Genomic DNA, 17,184 nt, shown 5'->3' on the forward strand with positions numbered 1-17,184 from the left:
CACTAACTTCTAAAAACAATTGAGTTTGTCCCTTAACAGTTTTTAAACCCTGTCTGTTACTTCAGTTAAAATGGACTGTTTGAAAAAAATGAGCTGACCTGGCAGTGTATAAACTCATATTAACAACTCGATTGAGTGATCGATTTATTTCTTTCACTTGTCAGCTTGTTCAGTCACCCAAAAGCATCAATTATCATTAATGATTCCGAAAACGGTTCATATCATTAGAATAAGTAGAGAAGAGTTATGAGCACAGATAGTGGAAGACAGATGGAACTCCGCATCATGCGCGGAAAACCTGAAAAAAGACCATCCGAACAAGTTTTGTCCAGAAGACTCACAAATGATTCCGAAAGTAGCGCTGCGTCATTCTCGAGTGCAGCTGCAGGAAAGAACACTGGCGCTGATTCAGTTACGGAGACGGATGGTCCTGGTAGGATTGCGTTTATTATCGGAGACTCATTGCTGCCGGCTAAATTCTCACCAAGTAGCGTGTCGCAACTATCGAAATCAGGTACGAATGATTGAAAATTATTTGAGACGTAAGCAGATAAGATTTATTATGAAACTTCGAGTACTCTCGGTTTATTTACAATAAAACTGATTCCCGTTTTTAAGACCATTAAGTTATTACTCGCTATTATTTTTTATTGTTCCACGTATGGCTAAATCATGGAAAGCTTTAATGTAAATCAAACGAGGACAGTCGGCTGCTGTGCAAGTAGCACAAAATGATCCGAACTAAGTGATAAGTCTAAAACCTAATATTAGTTAAATAAAAATAATTGCAATTTTGGGCTAAAATGTCCTCTTATTTTTTTCGAGACATGGCCAGTGAATTAGGACAAACTGCAAGAAATATCGGTAACTATAGTTAAAGCAATGTTACAATTGAATTACAACAGCTGATCATCGAATTCCGTCTAATTCAGTAAAATATCGTCCCAATTTTTCTCAAGGAACTTTTTGATATATATTTTTTCAAAATCCTAGTCACGACCAAAAGGGTTTATATGATACCAAACTTGACGCTCTGAGAGATTTCTTTCAGATGAAGCTTTCTTTGAAGAAAAGACAGACCTGAATCCAAAGTGTATGGTGTTAAGTTGAGTTTTGGAGGATTGGTTGCCAGGGCAGCCGTATTAATGATGCATCTTCCAATGAATGCTTAGATTATCGAGTAGAAGTTGAAATTTTTTTCATAATTTTTTGAGTTAAAATTGCATAATGTTGCATTGAATTTGTTTGGACATAGTTTCTTGTTTTTTTTTTGATAATTTAAATCAGTTTTTTTTCTTTGATATTTGTTTGCTTGGTTAATCAGTGCGTTGTTTTTGAGGATTTAGTTCAAAGATTTTTCCAGAGGTTTAATTTGTAATTTGATATCTTGCCATATGTTTTCTGGCTGATGATGATATGCCAAATTACCAATTTAAATGCCAAGTATTACAGTTCAGCAATATAATCGTCAAATAATTGGAACAAATTCATTCGCTCCTTGCTTAAAGTCAAAGTCATCTCTTTTCAAATTAAATTGGATTTATGTTTCTGCAGATAAGATTTAAGTTGGCACTTTTTTAAACAGTTTTGAGTACCGCTTCCAAAAATAATTCAATTGTTCAAACTTTACTTTGTTCGATATTACCTCATTACTATAATTCGATTATTCGCACTTGACACTAATCGAGATGAGTGACGCGTACAATATCGACCACTTCCCGTGGCGCAGCAAGTTCACGGACGACAACATCGCCGAGTTCAAGGAGGCGTTCATGGAGTTCGATCAGGACGGAGGCGGCACCATCGACTTGGACGAGTTGGGTTCACTTCTGAGGTAAAGCTAAAGCAGTTATTTTCAGTTTTCATCCGCTCAATTAGGTTTTGAGGGTGACACGAAGATAATCACCAACCCCTAAAAAGCTATTTGCATATTGGAGATGTCACATTTAGCTTTTTACTAAAATATATCTTAGAAGGACTTCGAAAGTCAACTCTTTATGCACATCCTGCATGGTTGTCCATTACAATTATGTATACGTTGACATTATAATAGGTCAAGATCATTTTGCTATAATATAATCTACTCCCAATTTTGATCCAGTGATCTGTAAACTTGTATGAATACATGTATAGTAGTTGGTTTTTGAATAAATTAGTTAACTCAAAAAGATTGTGTTCATTTTTACACCGACGTGTAATATAAGCTTTGGAACGACTTGTCTTAATGTTTAAAGACGACTTCAGTTATAGAGTGCTGTTGTCTTCAGGAATCTCGGGCAGAACCCGTCGGAAGAAGAATTGGAAGAGATCGTGGCTGAGGCGGACGAGGATGGCAACGGGGAGATTGACTTCGCTGAGTTCCTGGGAATGATGGCGAGGAAGATCACTGAAGTAGAGGAAAATGAGGAGAAGATTCTGGAAGCATTCAAAGTGCTGGACAAGGACTGCGATAATTTCATATCACCAGATGAACTCAGACAGGTCAGATTAATCTCTATTCCATTTTTTTTAAGTTTCCGCCTTTATTTTGTTTCGCCACCGAGCTACGACTGTTTCAACCGCAGCTAATGACAGGTCATAGAGTTTTTTTATTTTGCGAATTTTTTTAGAACCTATAATCTATTATATATTTAAATGCGGGCTTCACTATCTCGCCATGTTTAAGCTTTTTCAACGAATTATTTTAGCATGTTTAAGCTATATCGTATATTGCAATGGTTAAGAATTTTCTTTCGACTTTCCAATTTGATTTTAGTGGTTATTTTACCGAGTTTAAATTAAGCAACCCAATATCGAATTAGGGGTTGCAAATTTGGCCTCCAATTTTCAATGCCCGAATCATTTTAGTTAACGAGATAAGACAATTTTTGAGATTTTTTCAAAAATTTTCAGAAATTTCAAATAACAAAATAGTTTAAAAAACTCTGAAGTTCCCAACCCTGTAGCTGGGTACTGTCAGAGTACTATCAAGGATTGCAAGTCTTGCCTCCAAATATGACTGCTCAAATCCTTGTAGTTTTAGAGATATGACGTTTTTTGTGATTTTTTCAAAATTTTCAGAAAACTTAAATTATGATTTTTTTTAAAACTCTGAAATTCCCAACCCTGTAGTTGGGTACTGTCAGAGTATTATCAAGGATTGCGAATCTTGCCTCCAAATATGACTGCTCAAATCCTTGTAGTTTTCGAGATATGACTTTTTTGTGATTTTTTCAAAAAATATCCAGAAAACTTATATTAATTTTTTCCCGCAGAATCTGAAATTCCCAACCCTGTAATTGGATCCTGTCAGAATATGACTGCTCAATTCTTTGTAGTTTTCGAGATATGACGTTTTTTGTGATTTTTTCAAAATTTTTCAGAAAACTTACATTTGTTTTTATTTTTTGAAAATCTGAAATTCCCAACCCTGTAGTTAAGTCCTGTCGGAGTACACTCAAAGATTGCGAATCTTGCCTCCAAGTATGACTGCTCAATTCTTTGTAGTTTTCGAGATATGACGTTTTTTGTGATTTTTTCAAAAATTTTCAGAAAACTTAAATTATTATTGTCTTTTTTTTTAAATCTGAAATTCCCAACCCTGTAGTTAGGTCCTTTCAGAGTACTCTCAAGGATTGCGAATCTTGCCTCCAAATATGACTGCTCAATTCTTTGTAGTTTTCGAGATGTGATTTTTTTTTGTGATTTTCAAAAAGTTTAAATTAATTGTTTTTCAAAATTTGAAATTCCCAACGCTATAGTTCGGTGTTGTCAGGGTACTCTAAAGAGTTGCAAATCCTGCCACATGCGACTTCTAAACGCGACTGCTCAAATGCTTTTAGTTTCCTAAATGTGACGTTTTTTTTTATTTTTTCAAAATTTCTGAAAGAACTTATCTACAAAGAAATTCAAAATTATTGAAATTACCAACTCGATGAAGATACAATCTTATTTTCAGCGTACACCCTGGCGTCTCAAATCTTGCCTCTTAATATGAATGCTCAAATCCTTTCAGTTTTCGAGATAAATAGTTTTTTTTTCAATTTTTTTTTTGGGAAACTTGGGTTTAAAAAAATTCAAAAAATGTTGAATTCCTAACCCTATAGTAGGGTGCTCTCAGGGACTCTCAGTGGTTGCAAATCTGGCCTCCAAATTTCTCCAGAGGCCCATTAAGTTTGCGAGATGACGCTTTTAAAATGGGAATTTAAAAAAATTAAAAAGTTCGAAATTACCAACCCTGTAATTGGGTGAAGTCAGAGTATACTAAAAGTTTGCAGATGTTGTTTCCAATATATGCGATTTTTTTTGAGTTGTCGAAAAATTTCGAAGCACCGGAGGTGCGTTAAACGCTAGTTATCATTGAATTTAACGCAATGTTGCATCTTTTCGTGTTTGCACATTTTGAAAAAGGGAGACAACTTTCGTAATATTAATGTCTACTTCGAGTGAAATGACTTTTTTCAGCTCGATTGAATGGCTCGGGGTTTGTCTGGCAAAAATTGAATTTCACGTAAAAACTTGAAGCCATTCAAATAAGTCACAGAAGATGCGTTTTTTAATGAGTTGTTCCGCGAGTAAATGTATAATCCTTGAAAAATTCCCTGGTATGTTTCAAGGTGATGGCGATGTTAGGTGAGAAGATGACGGACGAGGAGGCGGCGGAGATGATCAAAGTGGGAGACAAGGACGGGGACGGACTCCTCTCATACGAAGAGTTCCTTCTACTAATTCGCAGTGGATGAGCACAATAACGCGATGAGCACAATAACGCTAATTTATGTTCGGATGGAGAAAGTTATATGAATTAAAGACAAATTTTAATGTGGCACTAGGTGTTGTCTTCTTTTGTATGTAACCAATATGTGAAATGGATATGGTACTCGATGTGCTGACTATGATGAAGAAAACTCGAACTAAATTTAAAAGAGTTGGCTTTGTAAATGAAGCCATTCTACTCACGGTCTTCATGGGACAAAGATGAATCGAAATCTCCTTCATATATCAGAGATCGTAATGCGAAAACTCGCAAAAAAAGAAATCTCGCAATATACAACTCGCAACAAAAGACAGCTAGCTTTGAACGACAACTCACATTCAAGGACAACTCGCAATATACAACTCAAATCTTAGAGCCGAAACCTGAAACCGAAATTTTAAAGTTAATTACCCTTGCGATAAGCAGGGATATTGCAACCGGGTACTGGACTTTTTTCCGTGAAGAACTTTGTTCACAGAACGGACAAATAGTCATTAATACTAACTTTTCAATATCCACTGATAGGGTATTAGCATGGTCGGTGTATTGGTCGCGAATTAAGTTCTTGTAAAGTAAACGTTTGGTTCCAAAAATGTTCGTTTGATTTTAGGTTTCTGGAGGACGTTCGACCTTAATTCTGTCAGCTAATTTTTCCCGATGTGCTTTTTTAATTGGTTGATGTTAAATGATAGTGTTTGAACCCGTACCAAAAATTAGAAATTTAAAAAAATGAATCAACCTCACAGATTTTTTTCAATTGTTTTTGGAGTCAATGAACCTAGTTCAGACCCCTATATAGGTCGCGGTGATTTTTCGTTTTTTTTTTCAGGAAAAGTCTTAAAATTTGTTCAGGCTCAAATTCACTTTTTCGCGGTTTGTCTTTCGATTTCTTTTTAAGTTCAGTTCTTTTCCTTTGTTAAAAGGAAGGTAAACTCCACTATCGAACAGCAAAAGTGTAAAGATCACAAAAGACGTGATCGACGTCTAGTTTCCAAAGAGTAATTTAATTTTCAGATTTCCCAGTGAAATAAAAAATGAACCTATTTATCCAGTTTTTATAAATTGGGTCAATTATATCGAATTATTGCCAATCATTAATTGTATTAGAAGCTTAAAAGCTTCAGGGGCATTAATTTTTTCTATAAAATTCGAAAGTTGAGATTTTTTTAAATGAAGTCATTTTTGTTTTAAATTGCGTTCATTGACTCTTTTCCAACTGTCTGTTGGCTATGTCTTAGGTTGTTGAACAATAAAATCGACACTTTTTTAGTTTGGGTTGTGTAACCGGCTGTGTTTATCTGATTATTTCTGGTGCATGTATTTGTGTTTGTGAGTTTTTCGCGTAGTTTTTTGTATAATTTCTGGATATCAATTTTTCCCTCAACATCAGATGTATTTTGTTTTTATCGCTCTCTTCTTAATTTGCTTGGGTCGGCAGCAATTGCATTTGGTGTATCTGAGATAAAGTAAGTATAAAGTGCTCTTAAATCGAGAAGTTCTTAAAGTCAATTCGTTCAAAATTTCTGGAAGAGTTTTTCGATTTTAAATGTATCTTGGTTTGCGCTTTTTCCCCAAATTACTTGTTTTATTTCTAAGATTTTGGCTGACTTAAGTTTTTTTGAATCTTTTTATTGAGCTTTTTCTGGACACTTTTTTGAACCAATATAAAATTTGACTTAAGGGTTTTTTGGGAAGTTTTTTATTTGCAATTTAAATTTTTTTTGTTATTCTTTCAGTTCAGTCTCCTCTGTGTAATTTTTTTCTCTAATAAAGATTTGAGTTGTGTCTACTTTTTTTTTCTTTTTTCTTCTTTGTGCGTTTTACAAAACTTCATCTTGTCTTATCGGAAATTTAATGCAGTGCAGCCAAGTTAGTTGGAAATGGATTAAAGAAATTGCTTGTATATTTTTCATTTAATTATTTTTCATGATTAAAAGTTCTGCGAAACAGAAATTTCAATTTTTTTCTTTTTGTTTCCAATTTTCAGCATCGCAAGTGGTGCGAGGATCGACCTCGGTAAAAAGTCTTAAAATTTGTTCACGCTCAATTTTGATTTTTCGCGGTTTGACTGGTGATTTCTTTTTGAGATCAGTGCATTTCTATTGTTAAAAGGAAGGCAAACTCCACTATCGAACAGCAAAATTGTGAAGGTCACGAAAAACATGATTGACTTCTAATTTTGAAAATGGAAAATAATTATCAGATTTCCCAGCGAAATAAAAGTCAAACCTATTGATCCAATTTTCTCAAATTGGGTTGATTTTAACAAAATAGTGTCCATCAAAAATTTCTACCAATTCAAAGAGCTTAAGGCCATCTAATTTTTAAGTCGAATTTCAAAAGTTGAAGATTTTTGAAAAAACAAGTCGGTATTTTTCTGTTTCCTTGCGTTCATTTCTCTTTTCCAACTGTCAGTTGGCTATGTTATATGTTTATTTTTTGTTATAACAATTTCGAGAGCAAGTGTCTTGTAATCGGGAACTAGACTATTTCCCCCGTATACAACTTTTTCTATACATCTGCACAAAATTGTGAAGTTGCTTTGTTAGTGAACCTTTTCGAGGCCTTTTTGCAACTTCGAGACCTTTTTCCACGTGGCCTAGAGGTAACGCGGATGCCTTTGTACCCTAAGGTCTGGGGTTGGAGTGCCGGTCGGACCTTGTTTTGTTTCAGTTTGTATGAAATTAGAATTGTTTTCAGGAAAAATTGAATTTTCGGACTTTCTTGGGTCTGCTTATGGTATGTCGGCTGCCACATCGGGAATTTTTTTTGTGCTGTCAGCCATTTTCTCCTGTAATTTCTAACTTGAATAATCCTTTGTATAATTTCCTTGGTTTGCCTGTTTTCGCTTAAAAGTTTTATCGACCTAAATGGTTTCGGCTTTTTTTTTCCATCTGCATAATTATCTCATTTTGTGTCGCTTCAAAGGCAAAAAATGAAAAATGTCAGTTATGTCTAATTTGCAAACTTTCTACGCGTTTGCATTGCTCTCATCACATCACCCACAAAAAAAAACGAGACTAATTTAAAGAATTTTTTTAATGAATGTTGTCAAAAAATGCTGAGCTACTTGCACAGCAAACGGCTATCCATTTTTTTTGCATTAATTTTTTTCTGTCGCAGGCATAAGTTACAATTTATCAATCTTTCGCTGTGTCAACAAATTACTTTTACTTCAAAAATATCTCAATGAAATTCCGATTCTCTGAAAAAAATCGTATTTGAAATTTGCAAAAAGAAGTCATGCTTCTTCTCTGACATTTTGTGCAACTTTGTAGCATTTATTCAAAATAACAGAATAAGCATTGGCAAATAGCTGTATCGACAGTTTTTGTACTAATGGTTCGTAAAACTGTGCGAGAAGAGAATGATTCGAATAACTCTTTGATGCGCGATCATACTAAAAAAAGACCATATGAGATCACTAGCATTACGTAAGATGATTCAAACTATCAGAAAGAGTTTTTCGAAAACCCATCGTGTGAGGTACATTTTTCCATTAAACTTTACAAACTTTGTTGACGTGATCTCAAACGTTCAGTTCCTTGTCTTTTAGAAAGCAAAGATAATTAAAGCTACTTGTCTAACCAATATTATCACTACAAGTGCCACAGAACCTGAACTCGATGTCTTTTTGTTGTATTTGTAATTTGTGTCGATTTTGAGTCCGATGAGCTTAAAGTTGGATATTTTATCTAGCACACGCCAATGTCCACGGCTCATCAAGTTTCAGGATAATTCTTCAATTCCCAATTAAACAAGTTGTTTGCAATTAATCAATAATATCAAAAGCTTTTCGGAATAAACAAAAAGAGCTATGCCTTTTTTTTAAACTATCCGAATTTCTAACGAAATGCACAGTTTCAATCAAAATATTACAGTGCTGATTTAAATTAACCGGACAAAACGAATAAAATTTGAAATCTCAAACGCGTTTTTCTCAAATTGGGTTAAAATTAGACAAAAAATGACGGGAACAAAAATTGCTTAGATTTTCACCAGAATTAATATGGTGTAGTTTTTTCTCCAAAATTCTCAACCCAAATGTTACCCCAAAAATGGGTCATTTTGGCTTTTTACAATTAATCAAAAATTACACTGAAACTAGTTTTTTAATTGATGAGAAATATATATCACAAGAAGCCTCTTACACAGCCCAACAAAGTTCCAGAAAAGTTGAATCTCCAAAAATTTGAGTAAATTGTTTTAAGTTTGTTTTTAAGTTAAGATTTTAGGTTTTATATAGTAAAATCACATTTCTTGACTATCACGCAAAAATATTTTCTCTTATACAGGTTTTTGGAGATTTAACTCTTCTAGAACTTTGTTGGGCTGTGTAAGAGGCTTCTTGTGATATATATTTTTTATCAATTAACAAAGTAGTTTCAGCGTAATTTTTGATTAATTGAAAAAGCCAAAATGACCCGTTTTTGGGGTAAAATTTTGGTTGAGAATTTTGGAGAAAAAAATTGCACAATATTAATTCTGATGAAACCATAAGCAACTTTTGTTCTCTTCATTTTTCGTCTAATTTTAACCCAAATTCAGAAAAATGCGTTTGAAAATTCGAGTTTTGTTTATTTTGTCCGGTTACTTTAAATCAGCACTGTATTAGGATTGATCAAATTAACCGTTCTAGCCTTGAGAAGCTTCATATGTTTTTGAACTAAAATTGATTGACAAACTAATTCGTAAAGGTCTGCATTCGTAAAGATCGTCAGCATTCCGGGACTTGTGAATGGCGGAAACTCACGCCTCATGCAATCTGTTTTTTAATGCTATCAATAAAAATTAATTCAAGTAGAATTGGATGACTGACATGAACAGTCTTACCGTTTCTATGCGGAATTTATTTTAACGACACGCTACCCCAAATTCCGAATTGTTAAGAATGCCAAAATTTCCTGTTAAGCCACGGCTATTTAGTACTTGTTTCGATTAAATATAATGGTCTATCAAGTTCGCACTTTGAGATGTTTTTTGTTGCCTCGCAATTTGCGACAATTAAGTCGAAAAATAATAGGCTGGTCTCTAAAAATGTTCGGGGTCGACTCTAGGAAAGCAAATCAAAAATTTAATCTCCAGAAACATCTTCTCCCACTGTCTGAATAATGTCGAACTGAAAGTTGAAACTATTAGGAAGTTGTTCAAGGTGCATAGCCAGGGCCTGTGTATTCAACATAGGTTGTAAACCTTTTTATGTACATCAACTATCGATACAATTGAGTTGTGAAAAATCAGTGACGAACTTAATTGTTCAAGTTTGATTTCTTCCCACTTTATATATTCCTCCTTTGTTGTTTCAGATATGTGTATTCTTCTGGGATATATTTTTAAGTGAGTTAATTAACAAATATTTTTTTAAATAAAATATAATTAAGCTACGCTTGCCGCGGTTATTTATTTATTATCTTTCATTTCGAAATTTTCTGAACGCATCTGTATTTATCTCAGGAGATCCTGAATAAGCTGTTCGATAAATTCCATGAAAATTATGTAGTATGAAAAAACAACTGATCTGTAAGAGGATCTATTAACAATTGCCCTCCCGTTGGTACCTACTTGAGAATTGCCACCCCTTTTAATAAAAGCAGTAAATTAGCGCTAGAGCTTTGTATTGAGACTTCTAATTTTGCTGCAATCTGATTGGTCGAAAATGCGTTATATTAATCTACTTAACAATTGCCCCCCCTTCTTCAAAGAGGGGGGGGGGGGGTAATTGCTAAGTAGATCCCTGTGAGATTTTAGTCTTTTTTGATACTTGAAATATTTTTTGATATTGCATCATTATTTCTCCTTGAATTTTGTGGAGGAGCTCGACCGTTCATTCGCTTGATCCAAAATATTTCAGATAGGGCTTTAGAAATTTACTTAATTTTTCTGACACGGTTGTCCACTTTTATCCGCTTTGGCTTGTTCTAACGAATCATCAATGGTTGTTTATCCATAATGACACGTGGAACAACACAGTTTGGTTCATCAGCCCAGGTCTGTGAATGGTTGTTTTACGTAAACGTTTTCAAATATTTCCCATTCTAATCATTTTATTTCCATCATCGTATAAACGGTGCTCTTCAAAAAAAGCGGTATTCCTCCTCGTGAATTTCGCAAATAAGGATCTACTTAACCATTGCCCCCCCCCCTTTCTCAAAAAGGGGGGTAATGGTTAGGTAGGTTAAAATAACGCATTTTCGACCAATCAGATTGCTGTAAAATTCGAGTTTTAAGGAAAAAGCTCTCTATTAATTAGTGCTATTTTCAGCTTTTATTAATAGGGTGGCAATTCTTAAGTAGATCCGAAAATAATACAGAAATGTCTTTCGCCCCAAAAATACGTTTTTTTTTCAATGATATTTAATATATTTAGCTGTAATGGTTGCATCTTATTTAAATGCTTTAAAGTAATTTTTATAATGTCAGGCATGTTGAATAAATCTCTGCTGTAAGTAAAGTGCGTCTCCTTCATCTCGAAATTGCGACGGAACAGTCTTTCTTTCCCTCGTTTTAGAGTTGGAACCAAAATAATGGTACTTGAAAATAAAAGCCGTGACTGAAGAGTAATTTTTTATGCTTCAACAAGGCTGGAAAAATACCATATGCCGTAGAAATTTGTTCAAATTGCAGCATTAATTAGAGTCTTCTTGCCTTCCCTAGTGTGCTTTTCTTCTTATTTCGTTTTCTTTTTGGAACGCTTATCTTATTCAGAATTGGTTGGGGTTTGTTTTATCAATTGTACTGATTGGCATTTATTTTCACATTCGATTTTTGCATCCGGGTATAATGTAATCGGCAAAATCATGCATTTTTACAAAAATTATAGATCTTTTTCAGTTATTTTGAATATTTTATTAGAGTTCTAATGTGCGAGCTTTTGCAGAGGCTTTTTTTCCCGCTATGGGGAATAGCGATGTATAAAACCTGAAATATTTTTGACGGCATATTTTTTATAATTCAATTTGAATATATTATCCTTACCCTTGTAGTTTTTCTGGCTTGACTGACTTTTTTACCTTTATTCACGAAATGGTCAATTTTACCATGCTTGTTATTATTGTCTAAAGGCTTATTTCTTCGTTTCTACTAGCGCCGTTTCTGTTCAATCGGGGTATTTATTTATGGATACACAACGGCCGAAAAATGGAATCAAACTTTGAAAAACTGCTAACTTTTTTTGCTTCTTTTTCGGGTTACTATTCGTTGGCTTAAATGCCAAAATTAGTTTAAGATTAAGTTTGACAGAACTGTTTTATTGAAGTTATTGAATTTTTTGTTGCATGCAGTTTTTTTGTAGTAGTTTTTTTTTGTTTTCATTTACTCCTGCAATATCCAACTCTACCACCCTTGACTTCGTAAAATTTCTTTTTAAATTTTTATGCTTAAAAAATTTCAGCCCAAATGATTTCGCTTTGTATTTCATCCGCGCTTCCTAATCTAATTTTGAGTGGTTCGAGTGCGACATAACTTGTGTGTTTTCCTATGGATCGCAGAAAACAATAAAAGTTTCAGAATAGATTTTATAATTCAAAATTTTTCATGACAACAATTGTTTTTTGCTGAAAAATTGTTTTTGAATTTTGTTTAAACGCCGTCGAATCTGTTTCTGGACGAGTTTTCCGCAAATAGAACATCATTCAAGGCGATTTTTTGAAGTTTTTTTTAGTTGTTGTTTCTTCGAAAAGTGGCTCTTCTTTGCTTTCCTGTCTGCTAGCTTGCAATGCTGTTTTGTGGTATCGCAAGCGATGCTAAGCTCCGCTTCGCCTCTGTGAAATTTCCTTCCCCCCTTTGGTACTCAGTAACGAATTGCCGCCTCTATAATGAGTAGTTCATCAGTTAAGCATATGCCATTTTTGTTCCTAGTAGCGAATCACCCTTTACAAAAGGGGGAATTGTGATAGAGGTCCGTTCTACCTCTCTTGGAATAGGGCAATTTATCTTACCAGCAAAAGATTTTTATACATTATTCAAAACAGAGTTCTTTTCAACCGAACTCTCTTAAATTAGTGCTCAGTTTCTGAGTACTGCAATAATTCAATCCGCCTGGGTTTCAAATCCCGTATGCGGTAATTTTTCTCGATGCTTTTTTGTAGCCTCTTCTCTTGCATTTTAAAGTTGATTTTCAGTATGTTTTTTTATTGTTTGCGAATTGCAGCGTCGACTCAAATTAACAAATTTTTAGAGCAAAGAAAACAATAAAAAAATTGATCAATCAGAAAATCAAGCTTGATTTTGAACTGACAGAAATCAAGAAGATCAGATAGAAATCAAAACGAAAGCCATGAAATGGGCAAAAAAAACTGAGATTTTTTTTCTGATTATATTAAAACGCGGTTTGTAAGATCGAGAAATGTTCTCGAATAAAAAAAAGGCTGCTCAACATATTAACATTAAAAATTTCAAAAAAATTGAGGATTTCAGCGCGCCTTTTGACAGCGCATTAAATTTAGACGAAGTTGTTAACCGGTACAAAGTTCTAGCGCCCCATTATGAAAGACTTGCTATCACAATGTAACAAAGCTGCCAATATGTGAAGACTAATAAATGAAGCAGCAACCAGAAAAAAATGCATTGAAAGATAAAATTTGGAAAAAGATCAAAATATTAATTATGGACAACTAAAAAAATTGATTAGTATTTCAATTTAATTTAACTGGGAACACTTGTGAAGTTTTTTTTGATGAAAAATGACCAAAGCACTGTGACAAAACGAGAAAAACGGTAAAAAAAACTTTAAATCTACTGCTTTGCAAGTTTTCCTGTAACAAGATTTGTAGAACGCGTATCAATTTTCTCAAACTGCATGAAATATTAGCTTAAGCTAACTGATGTTTAAAATGTTTATAAGCCTTGCGATAAGCTAGGGTATTGCATTCGGTTACTAGACTTTTTTCCCGTAAATAACTTTTTTCACAGGATGACTGAAGTTTGGGCATCTCCTTCTGCAATTCCATTTCTACCCAAGTGTAACTAAGTTGCAAGTGTAACAGCTGTAGTACATTTGGCTTAAAACTACTGAAGTTATACTTGTTTTACTGCTGAAAACATTTTAAGATGTAAGTTGATTTTTTGCCGGCTTTGTTGATTTCGTCCCAATTTTCGTCGGCTTACTTGCTGGGTTTTTAATTTTTGTATTTTTAGATTTATTTTTCTACTACTTTTTTTTCTTCATTTTCATGAGGGTAAATTTCATTCATGGTTTCCTGGTTTTAATAGGCGCCAAATTTTTCAGTTATAATTTAAAGTTTTTTCAAATTTTCTGTTCGACATTTTAGTGCTTGAAATTTTCAGTTTTTTCAAATGCATGGTTTCTGATTTTTGTTCGGCATCGTTTAGATTTGAGCAATTTTATTTAAAATCAATTTAAGTAGATGGCTTAATGTTTTTGTTTCAAAATTTCAAAAAAGTTGATTAATTTCCTGAACTGTTTTGTCTATAGAGCAGTTTGGCGGCAATTTTTGCACGGTTCTACAAATGTAGTTTTTTTTTCGGCTAAAGTTTTTTAATATATATGTTTTACCTGCTTTGTACTTGAGAGAGCTAGTGTCTTGTAATCGGTCACAAGACTTTTTTCCGGTAAACAATTTTTCGTTTAAATTTTCAGCTTGCTTTTTGACTGAACCTTAACTACTTCCTGGTTTCTTCTCACCTGGTCTAGAGTTAACATATTTGCCTTCGCATCCCAAGTACTGGATATCAAGTCATTTGCATATTTAACGAAAGAATTTTTTCACGCTTAAGCGATATCATATTTTGCATTGCGTAGAGAAGTCCATCCATTATATATTTCAATGCAGGCTTCACTATCTCCTCATGTTTATGTTTTTCAACAAATTATTTTGGATGTTAACGAAAGAATTTTTTCAACTTCAAGCTATATCGTATATTGCTATGCTTGAAAAAATTTCAGAGTTCTTCCGCTTGAATCCAGTGTTTTTTCACCGAGTTTACTTTTAGCAACCCAATACTGGTATGCTCTGAGGGCTACCCCAGGATTTGCGAGTTGGGGCTCCGAATACGAATACCCAAATCTTTTTAGCTTACGAGATACGACGTTCATGATTTTTATGAAAATTTTCAAAGCTATTGTTAAGTGCTGTCAGAGTACTCTCAGGCGGTGCAAATCTTGCTTTGGGTTTTCGCCATTTGACGTTTTTCAAGAGTATTCAAAATGTTTCAAAGTTAGGAACTCCCAACCTATAGCGGAGTGGTACTCTCAGAGGTCGCAGATGTCCCCAATGTCTTTTGCTGGAGTCATCTTATTTTCTGAGATATTCCGCTTTTATGCTTTTTCAAAAGTTTTCAAAAAAATAGATCTAAAACTTCACTAAGTTTGAACTACCTAACACTGTGGCGTGGTGCTCTAAGTTTACTCTAAGGGTGTTTTTCTGTACTCCAAAGATAACTGCTCAATGCTTTTCTCATATATTTACACCGAAGACTTTAGTCAAGGTGTTATGGTATCGTGTAACGGGTTTTTTTTTTTAATGTTGTCTGTTGTCAAGTGTCGACAAATAACGTCCACAGTTATCAATTATCATGTGGGCTGGACTATATCGCGCTATGTCACGTGATTGCGTATGTTTGTTTCTTTATTTGTTCATCTTTATTTATTTAATTATCTGTTCTTCTATTTATTTAATTATGTTTAGTTTGCTTATATTTATTTATAACTTATGTATGTACATATTTATTTTTGTTTATTTTTATCACGTGTTTTGTTTATTTAATTAATTATTCTTTCTTTCATTTAGTTTTGCTTTTATTATTTCTGCGTGCGTATTTATTTAATTTATTTATTTTCATTTATTTATATTATGGGTCTGTTTGTTTGGTTATTTGTTCATATATATTTTTTCATGTCTATTTAATTATTTGTACATTTCACTTTTGCTTTTATTTATTTATTTATTTATTTATTTATTTATGTATTTATTTATGTTTTTATTTATTTATTTATGTATTGATTTATTTTTTTATTGCTTATTTATTTATCAGGTGTGTTTTGTTTATTTGTTGATATTTATTTCTATATTTATTTAATTATTCTTTCTTTCATTTAGTTTTGCTTTTATTATTTATGTATGTGTATTTATTTTCATTTATTCATATTATGGGTCTGTTTGTTTGGTTATTTGTTCATATATATTTTTTCATGTCTATTTAATTATTTGTACATTTCACTTTTGCTTTTATTTATTTATATATTTATTTATTTATGTATTCATTTATGTATTTATTTATTTATTTATGTATTGATTTATTTTTTTATTGCTTATTTATTTATCAGGTGTGTTTTGTTTATTTGTTGATATTTATTTCTATATTTATTTAATTATTCTTTCTTTCATTTAGTTTTGCTTTTATTATTTATGTATGTGTATTTATTTCATTTATCAAAATTTTAGTGTATACATGTGTTATTACGATTTTTAGCTCTCGAACTGTTATTCCATGATCTTTGTCAATATAGCAAAATTTTGGTGTATACATGTGTTAGTACGATTTTTAGCTCTAGAACTGTTATTCCATGATCTTTGTCAATATAGCAAAAATTTGACGTATACATGTGTTAGTACGATTTTTAGCTCTCGAACTGTTATTTCATGATCTTTGCCAATATAGCAAAATTTTGGTGTATACATGTGTTAGTACGATTTTTAGCTCTAGAACTGTTATTCCATGATCTTTGTCAATATAGCAAAAATTTGACGTATACATGTGTTAGTACGATTTTTAGCTCTCGAACTGTTATTTCATGATCTTTGCCAATATATCAAAATTTTATTGTATACATGTGTTAGTACCATTTTTAGTTCTCGAACTGTTATTCCATGATCTTTGTCAATATAGCAAAATTTTGGTGTATACATGTGTTAGTACGATTTTTAGCTCTAGAACTGTTATTCCATGATCTTTGTCAATATAGCAAAAATTTGACGTATACATGTGTTAGTACGATTTTTAGCTCTCGAACTGTTATTTCATGATCTTTGCCAATATAGCAAAGTTTTGGTGTATACATGTGTTCGTACGATTTTTAGCTCACGAACTGTTATTTCAGGCTCTTTGTCAATATAGTAAAATTTTGGTGTATACATGTGTTAGTACGATTTTTAGTTCTAGAAGTGTTATTTTATGATCTTCGTTGATATATCAAAAATTTAACCTATACATGTGTTAGTACGATTTTTAGTTCTAGAACTGTTATTTCAGGCTCTTTCTCGATATAGCAAAATTTTGGTGTATACATGTATTAGTACGATTTTTTGTTCTAGAACTGTTATTCTTCAATTATTAGTTGTTCAAGTTGTTTGGTTTTTGCTTCAGTTTCTATGCCTTCGGTGTATTGCGCGTAGCGCCTATGTTTGATCTTTTTAATCTTTTTAGAAAGTTTTCAAAAGTGTTGAATTTCAAGAAAATACTTCTCAAAAATTGCAATTGTTGACCTTTTG

General features: G+C 32.9%; 2 protein-coding genes across 2 annotated transcripts in view; both read left to right on the plus strand.

Moving 5' to 3' along the window:
* Positions 1-46: 46 nt before the first annotated feature.
* Positions 47-17,184, plus strand: part of LOC134842224 (uncharacterized) — a 62,576-nt gene continuing 45,438 nt past the window's right edge. Inside the window, exon 1 of the mRNA XM_063858463.1 lies at positions 47-514. Within this exon, the coding sequence (XP_063714533.1) occupies positions 247-514 (268 nt within the window). The 5' untranslated portion in view covers positions 47-246. The remainder of the gene's footprint in view (positions 515-17,184) is intronic.
* On the plus strand, positions 1,434-4,937 carry LOC134842225 (neo-calmodulin-like). Its single transcript, XM_063858466.1, has 3 exons — positions 1,434-1,834; positions 2,268-2,481; positions 4,596-4,937. Exons 1-3 carry the CDS (start codon positions 1,689-1,691, stop codon positions 4,719-4,721), a joined length of 486 nt encoding a protein of 161 aa, XP_063714536.1. The 5' UTR covers positions 1,434-1,688; the 3' UTR covers positions 4,722-4,937.

The sequence above is a fragment of the Symsagittifera roscoffensis genome, chromosome 3 (genome assembly GCF_963678635.1).
Source record: "Symsagittifera roscoffensis chromosome 3, txSymRosc1.1, whole genome shotgun sequence".
Classification (NCBI taxonomy): domain Eukaryota; kingdom Metazoa; phylum Xenacoelomorpha; order Acoela; family Convolutidae; genus Symsagittifera; species Symsagittifera roscoffensis.

Coding starts and splice junctions, on each gene's coding strand:
- LOC134842225 (XM_063858466.1), top strand. CDS start 1,689: ATGAGTGACGCGTACAATATCGACCACTTCCCGTGGCGCAGCAAGTTC. Junction 1,835..2,267: donor GAGTTGGGTTCACTTCTGAG/GTAAAGCTAAAG, acceptor TGTTGTCTTCAG/GAATCTCGGGCAGAACCCGT. Junction 2,482..4,595: donor CACCAGATGAACTCAGACAG/GTCAGATTAATC, acceptor GTATGTTTCAAG/GTGATGGCGATGTTAGGTGA.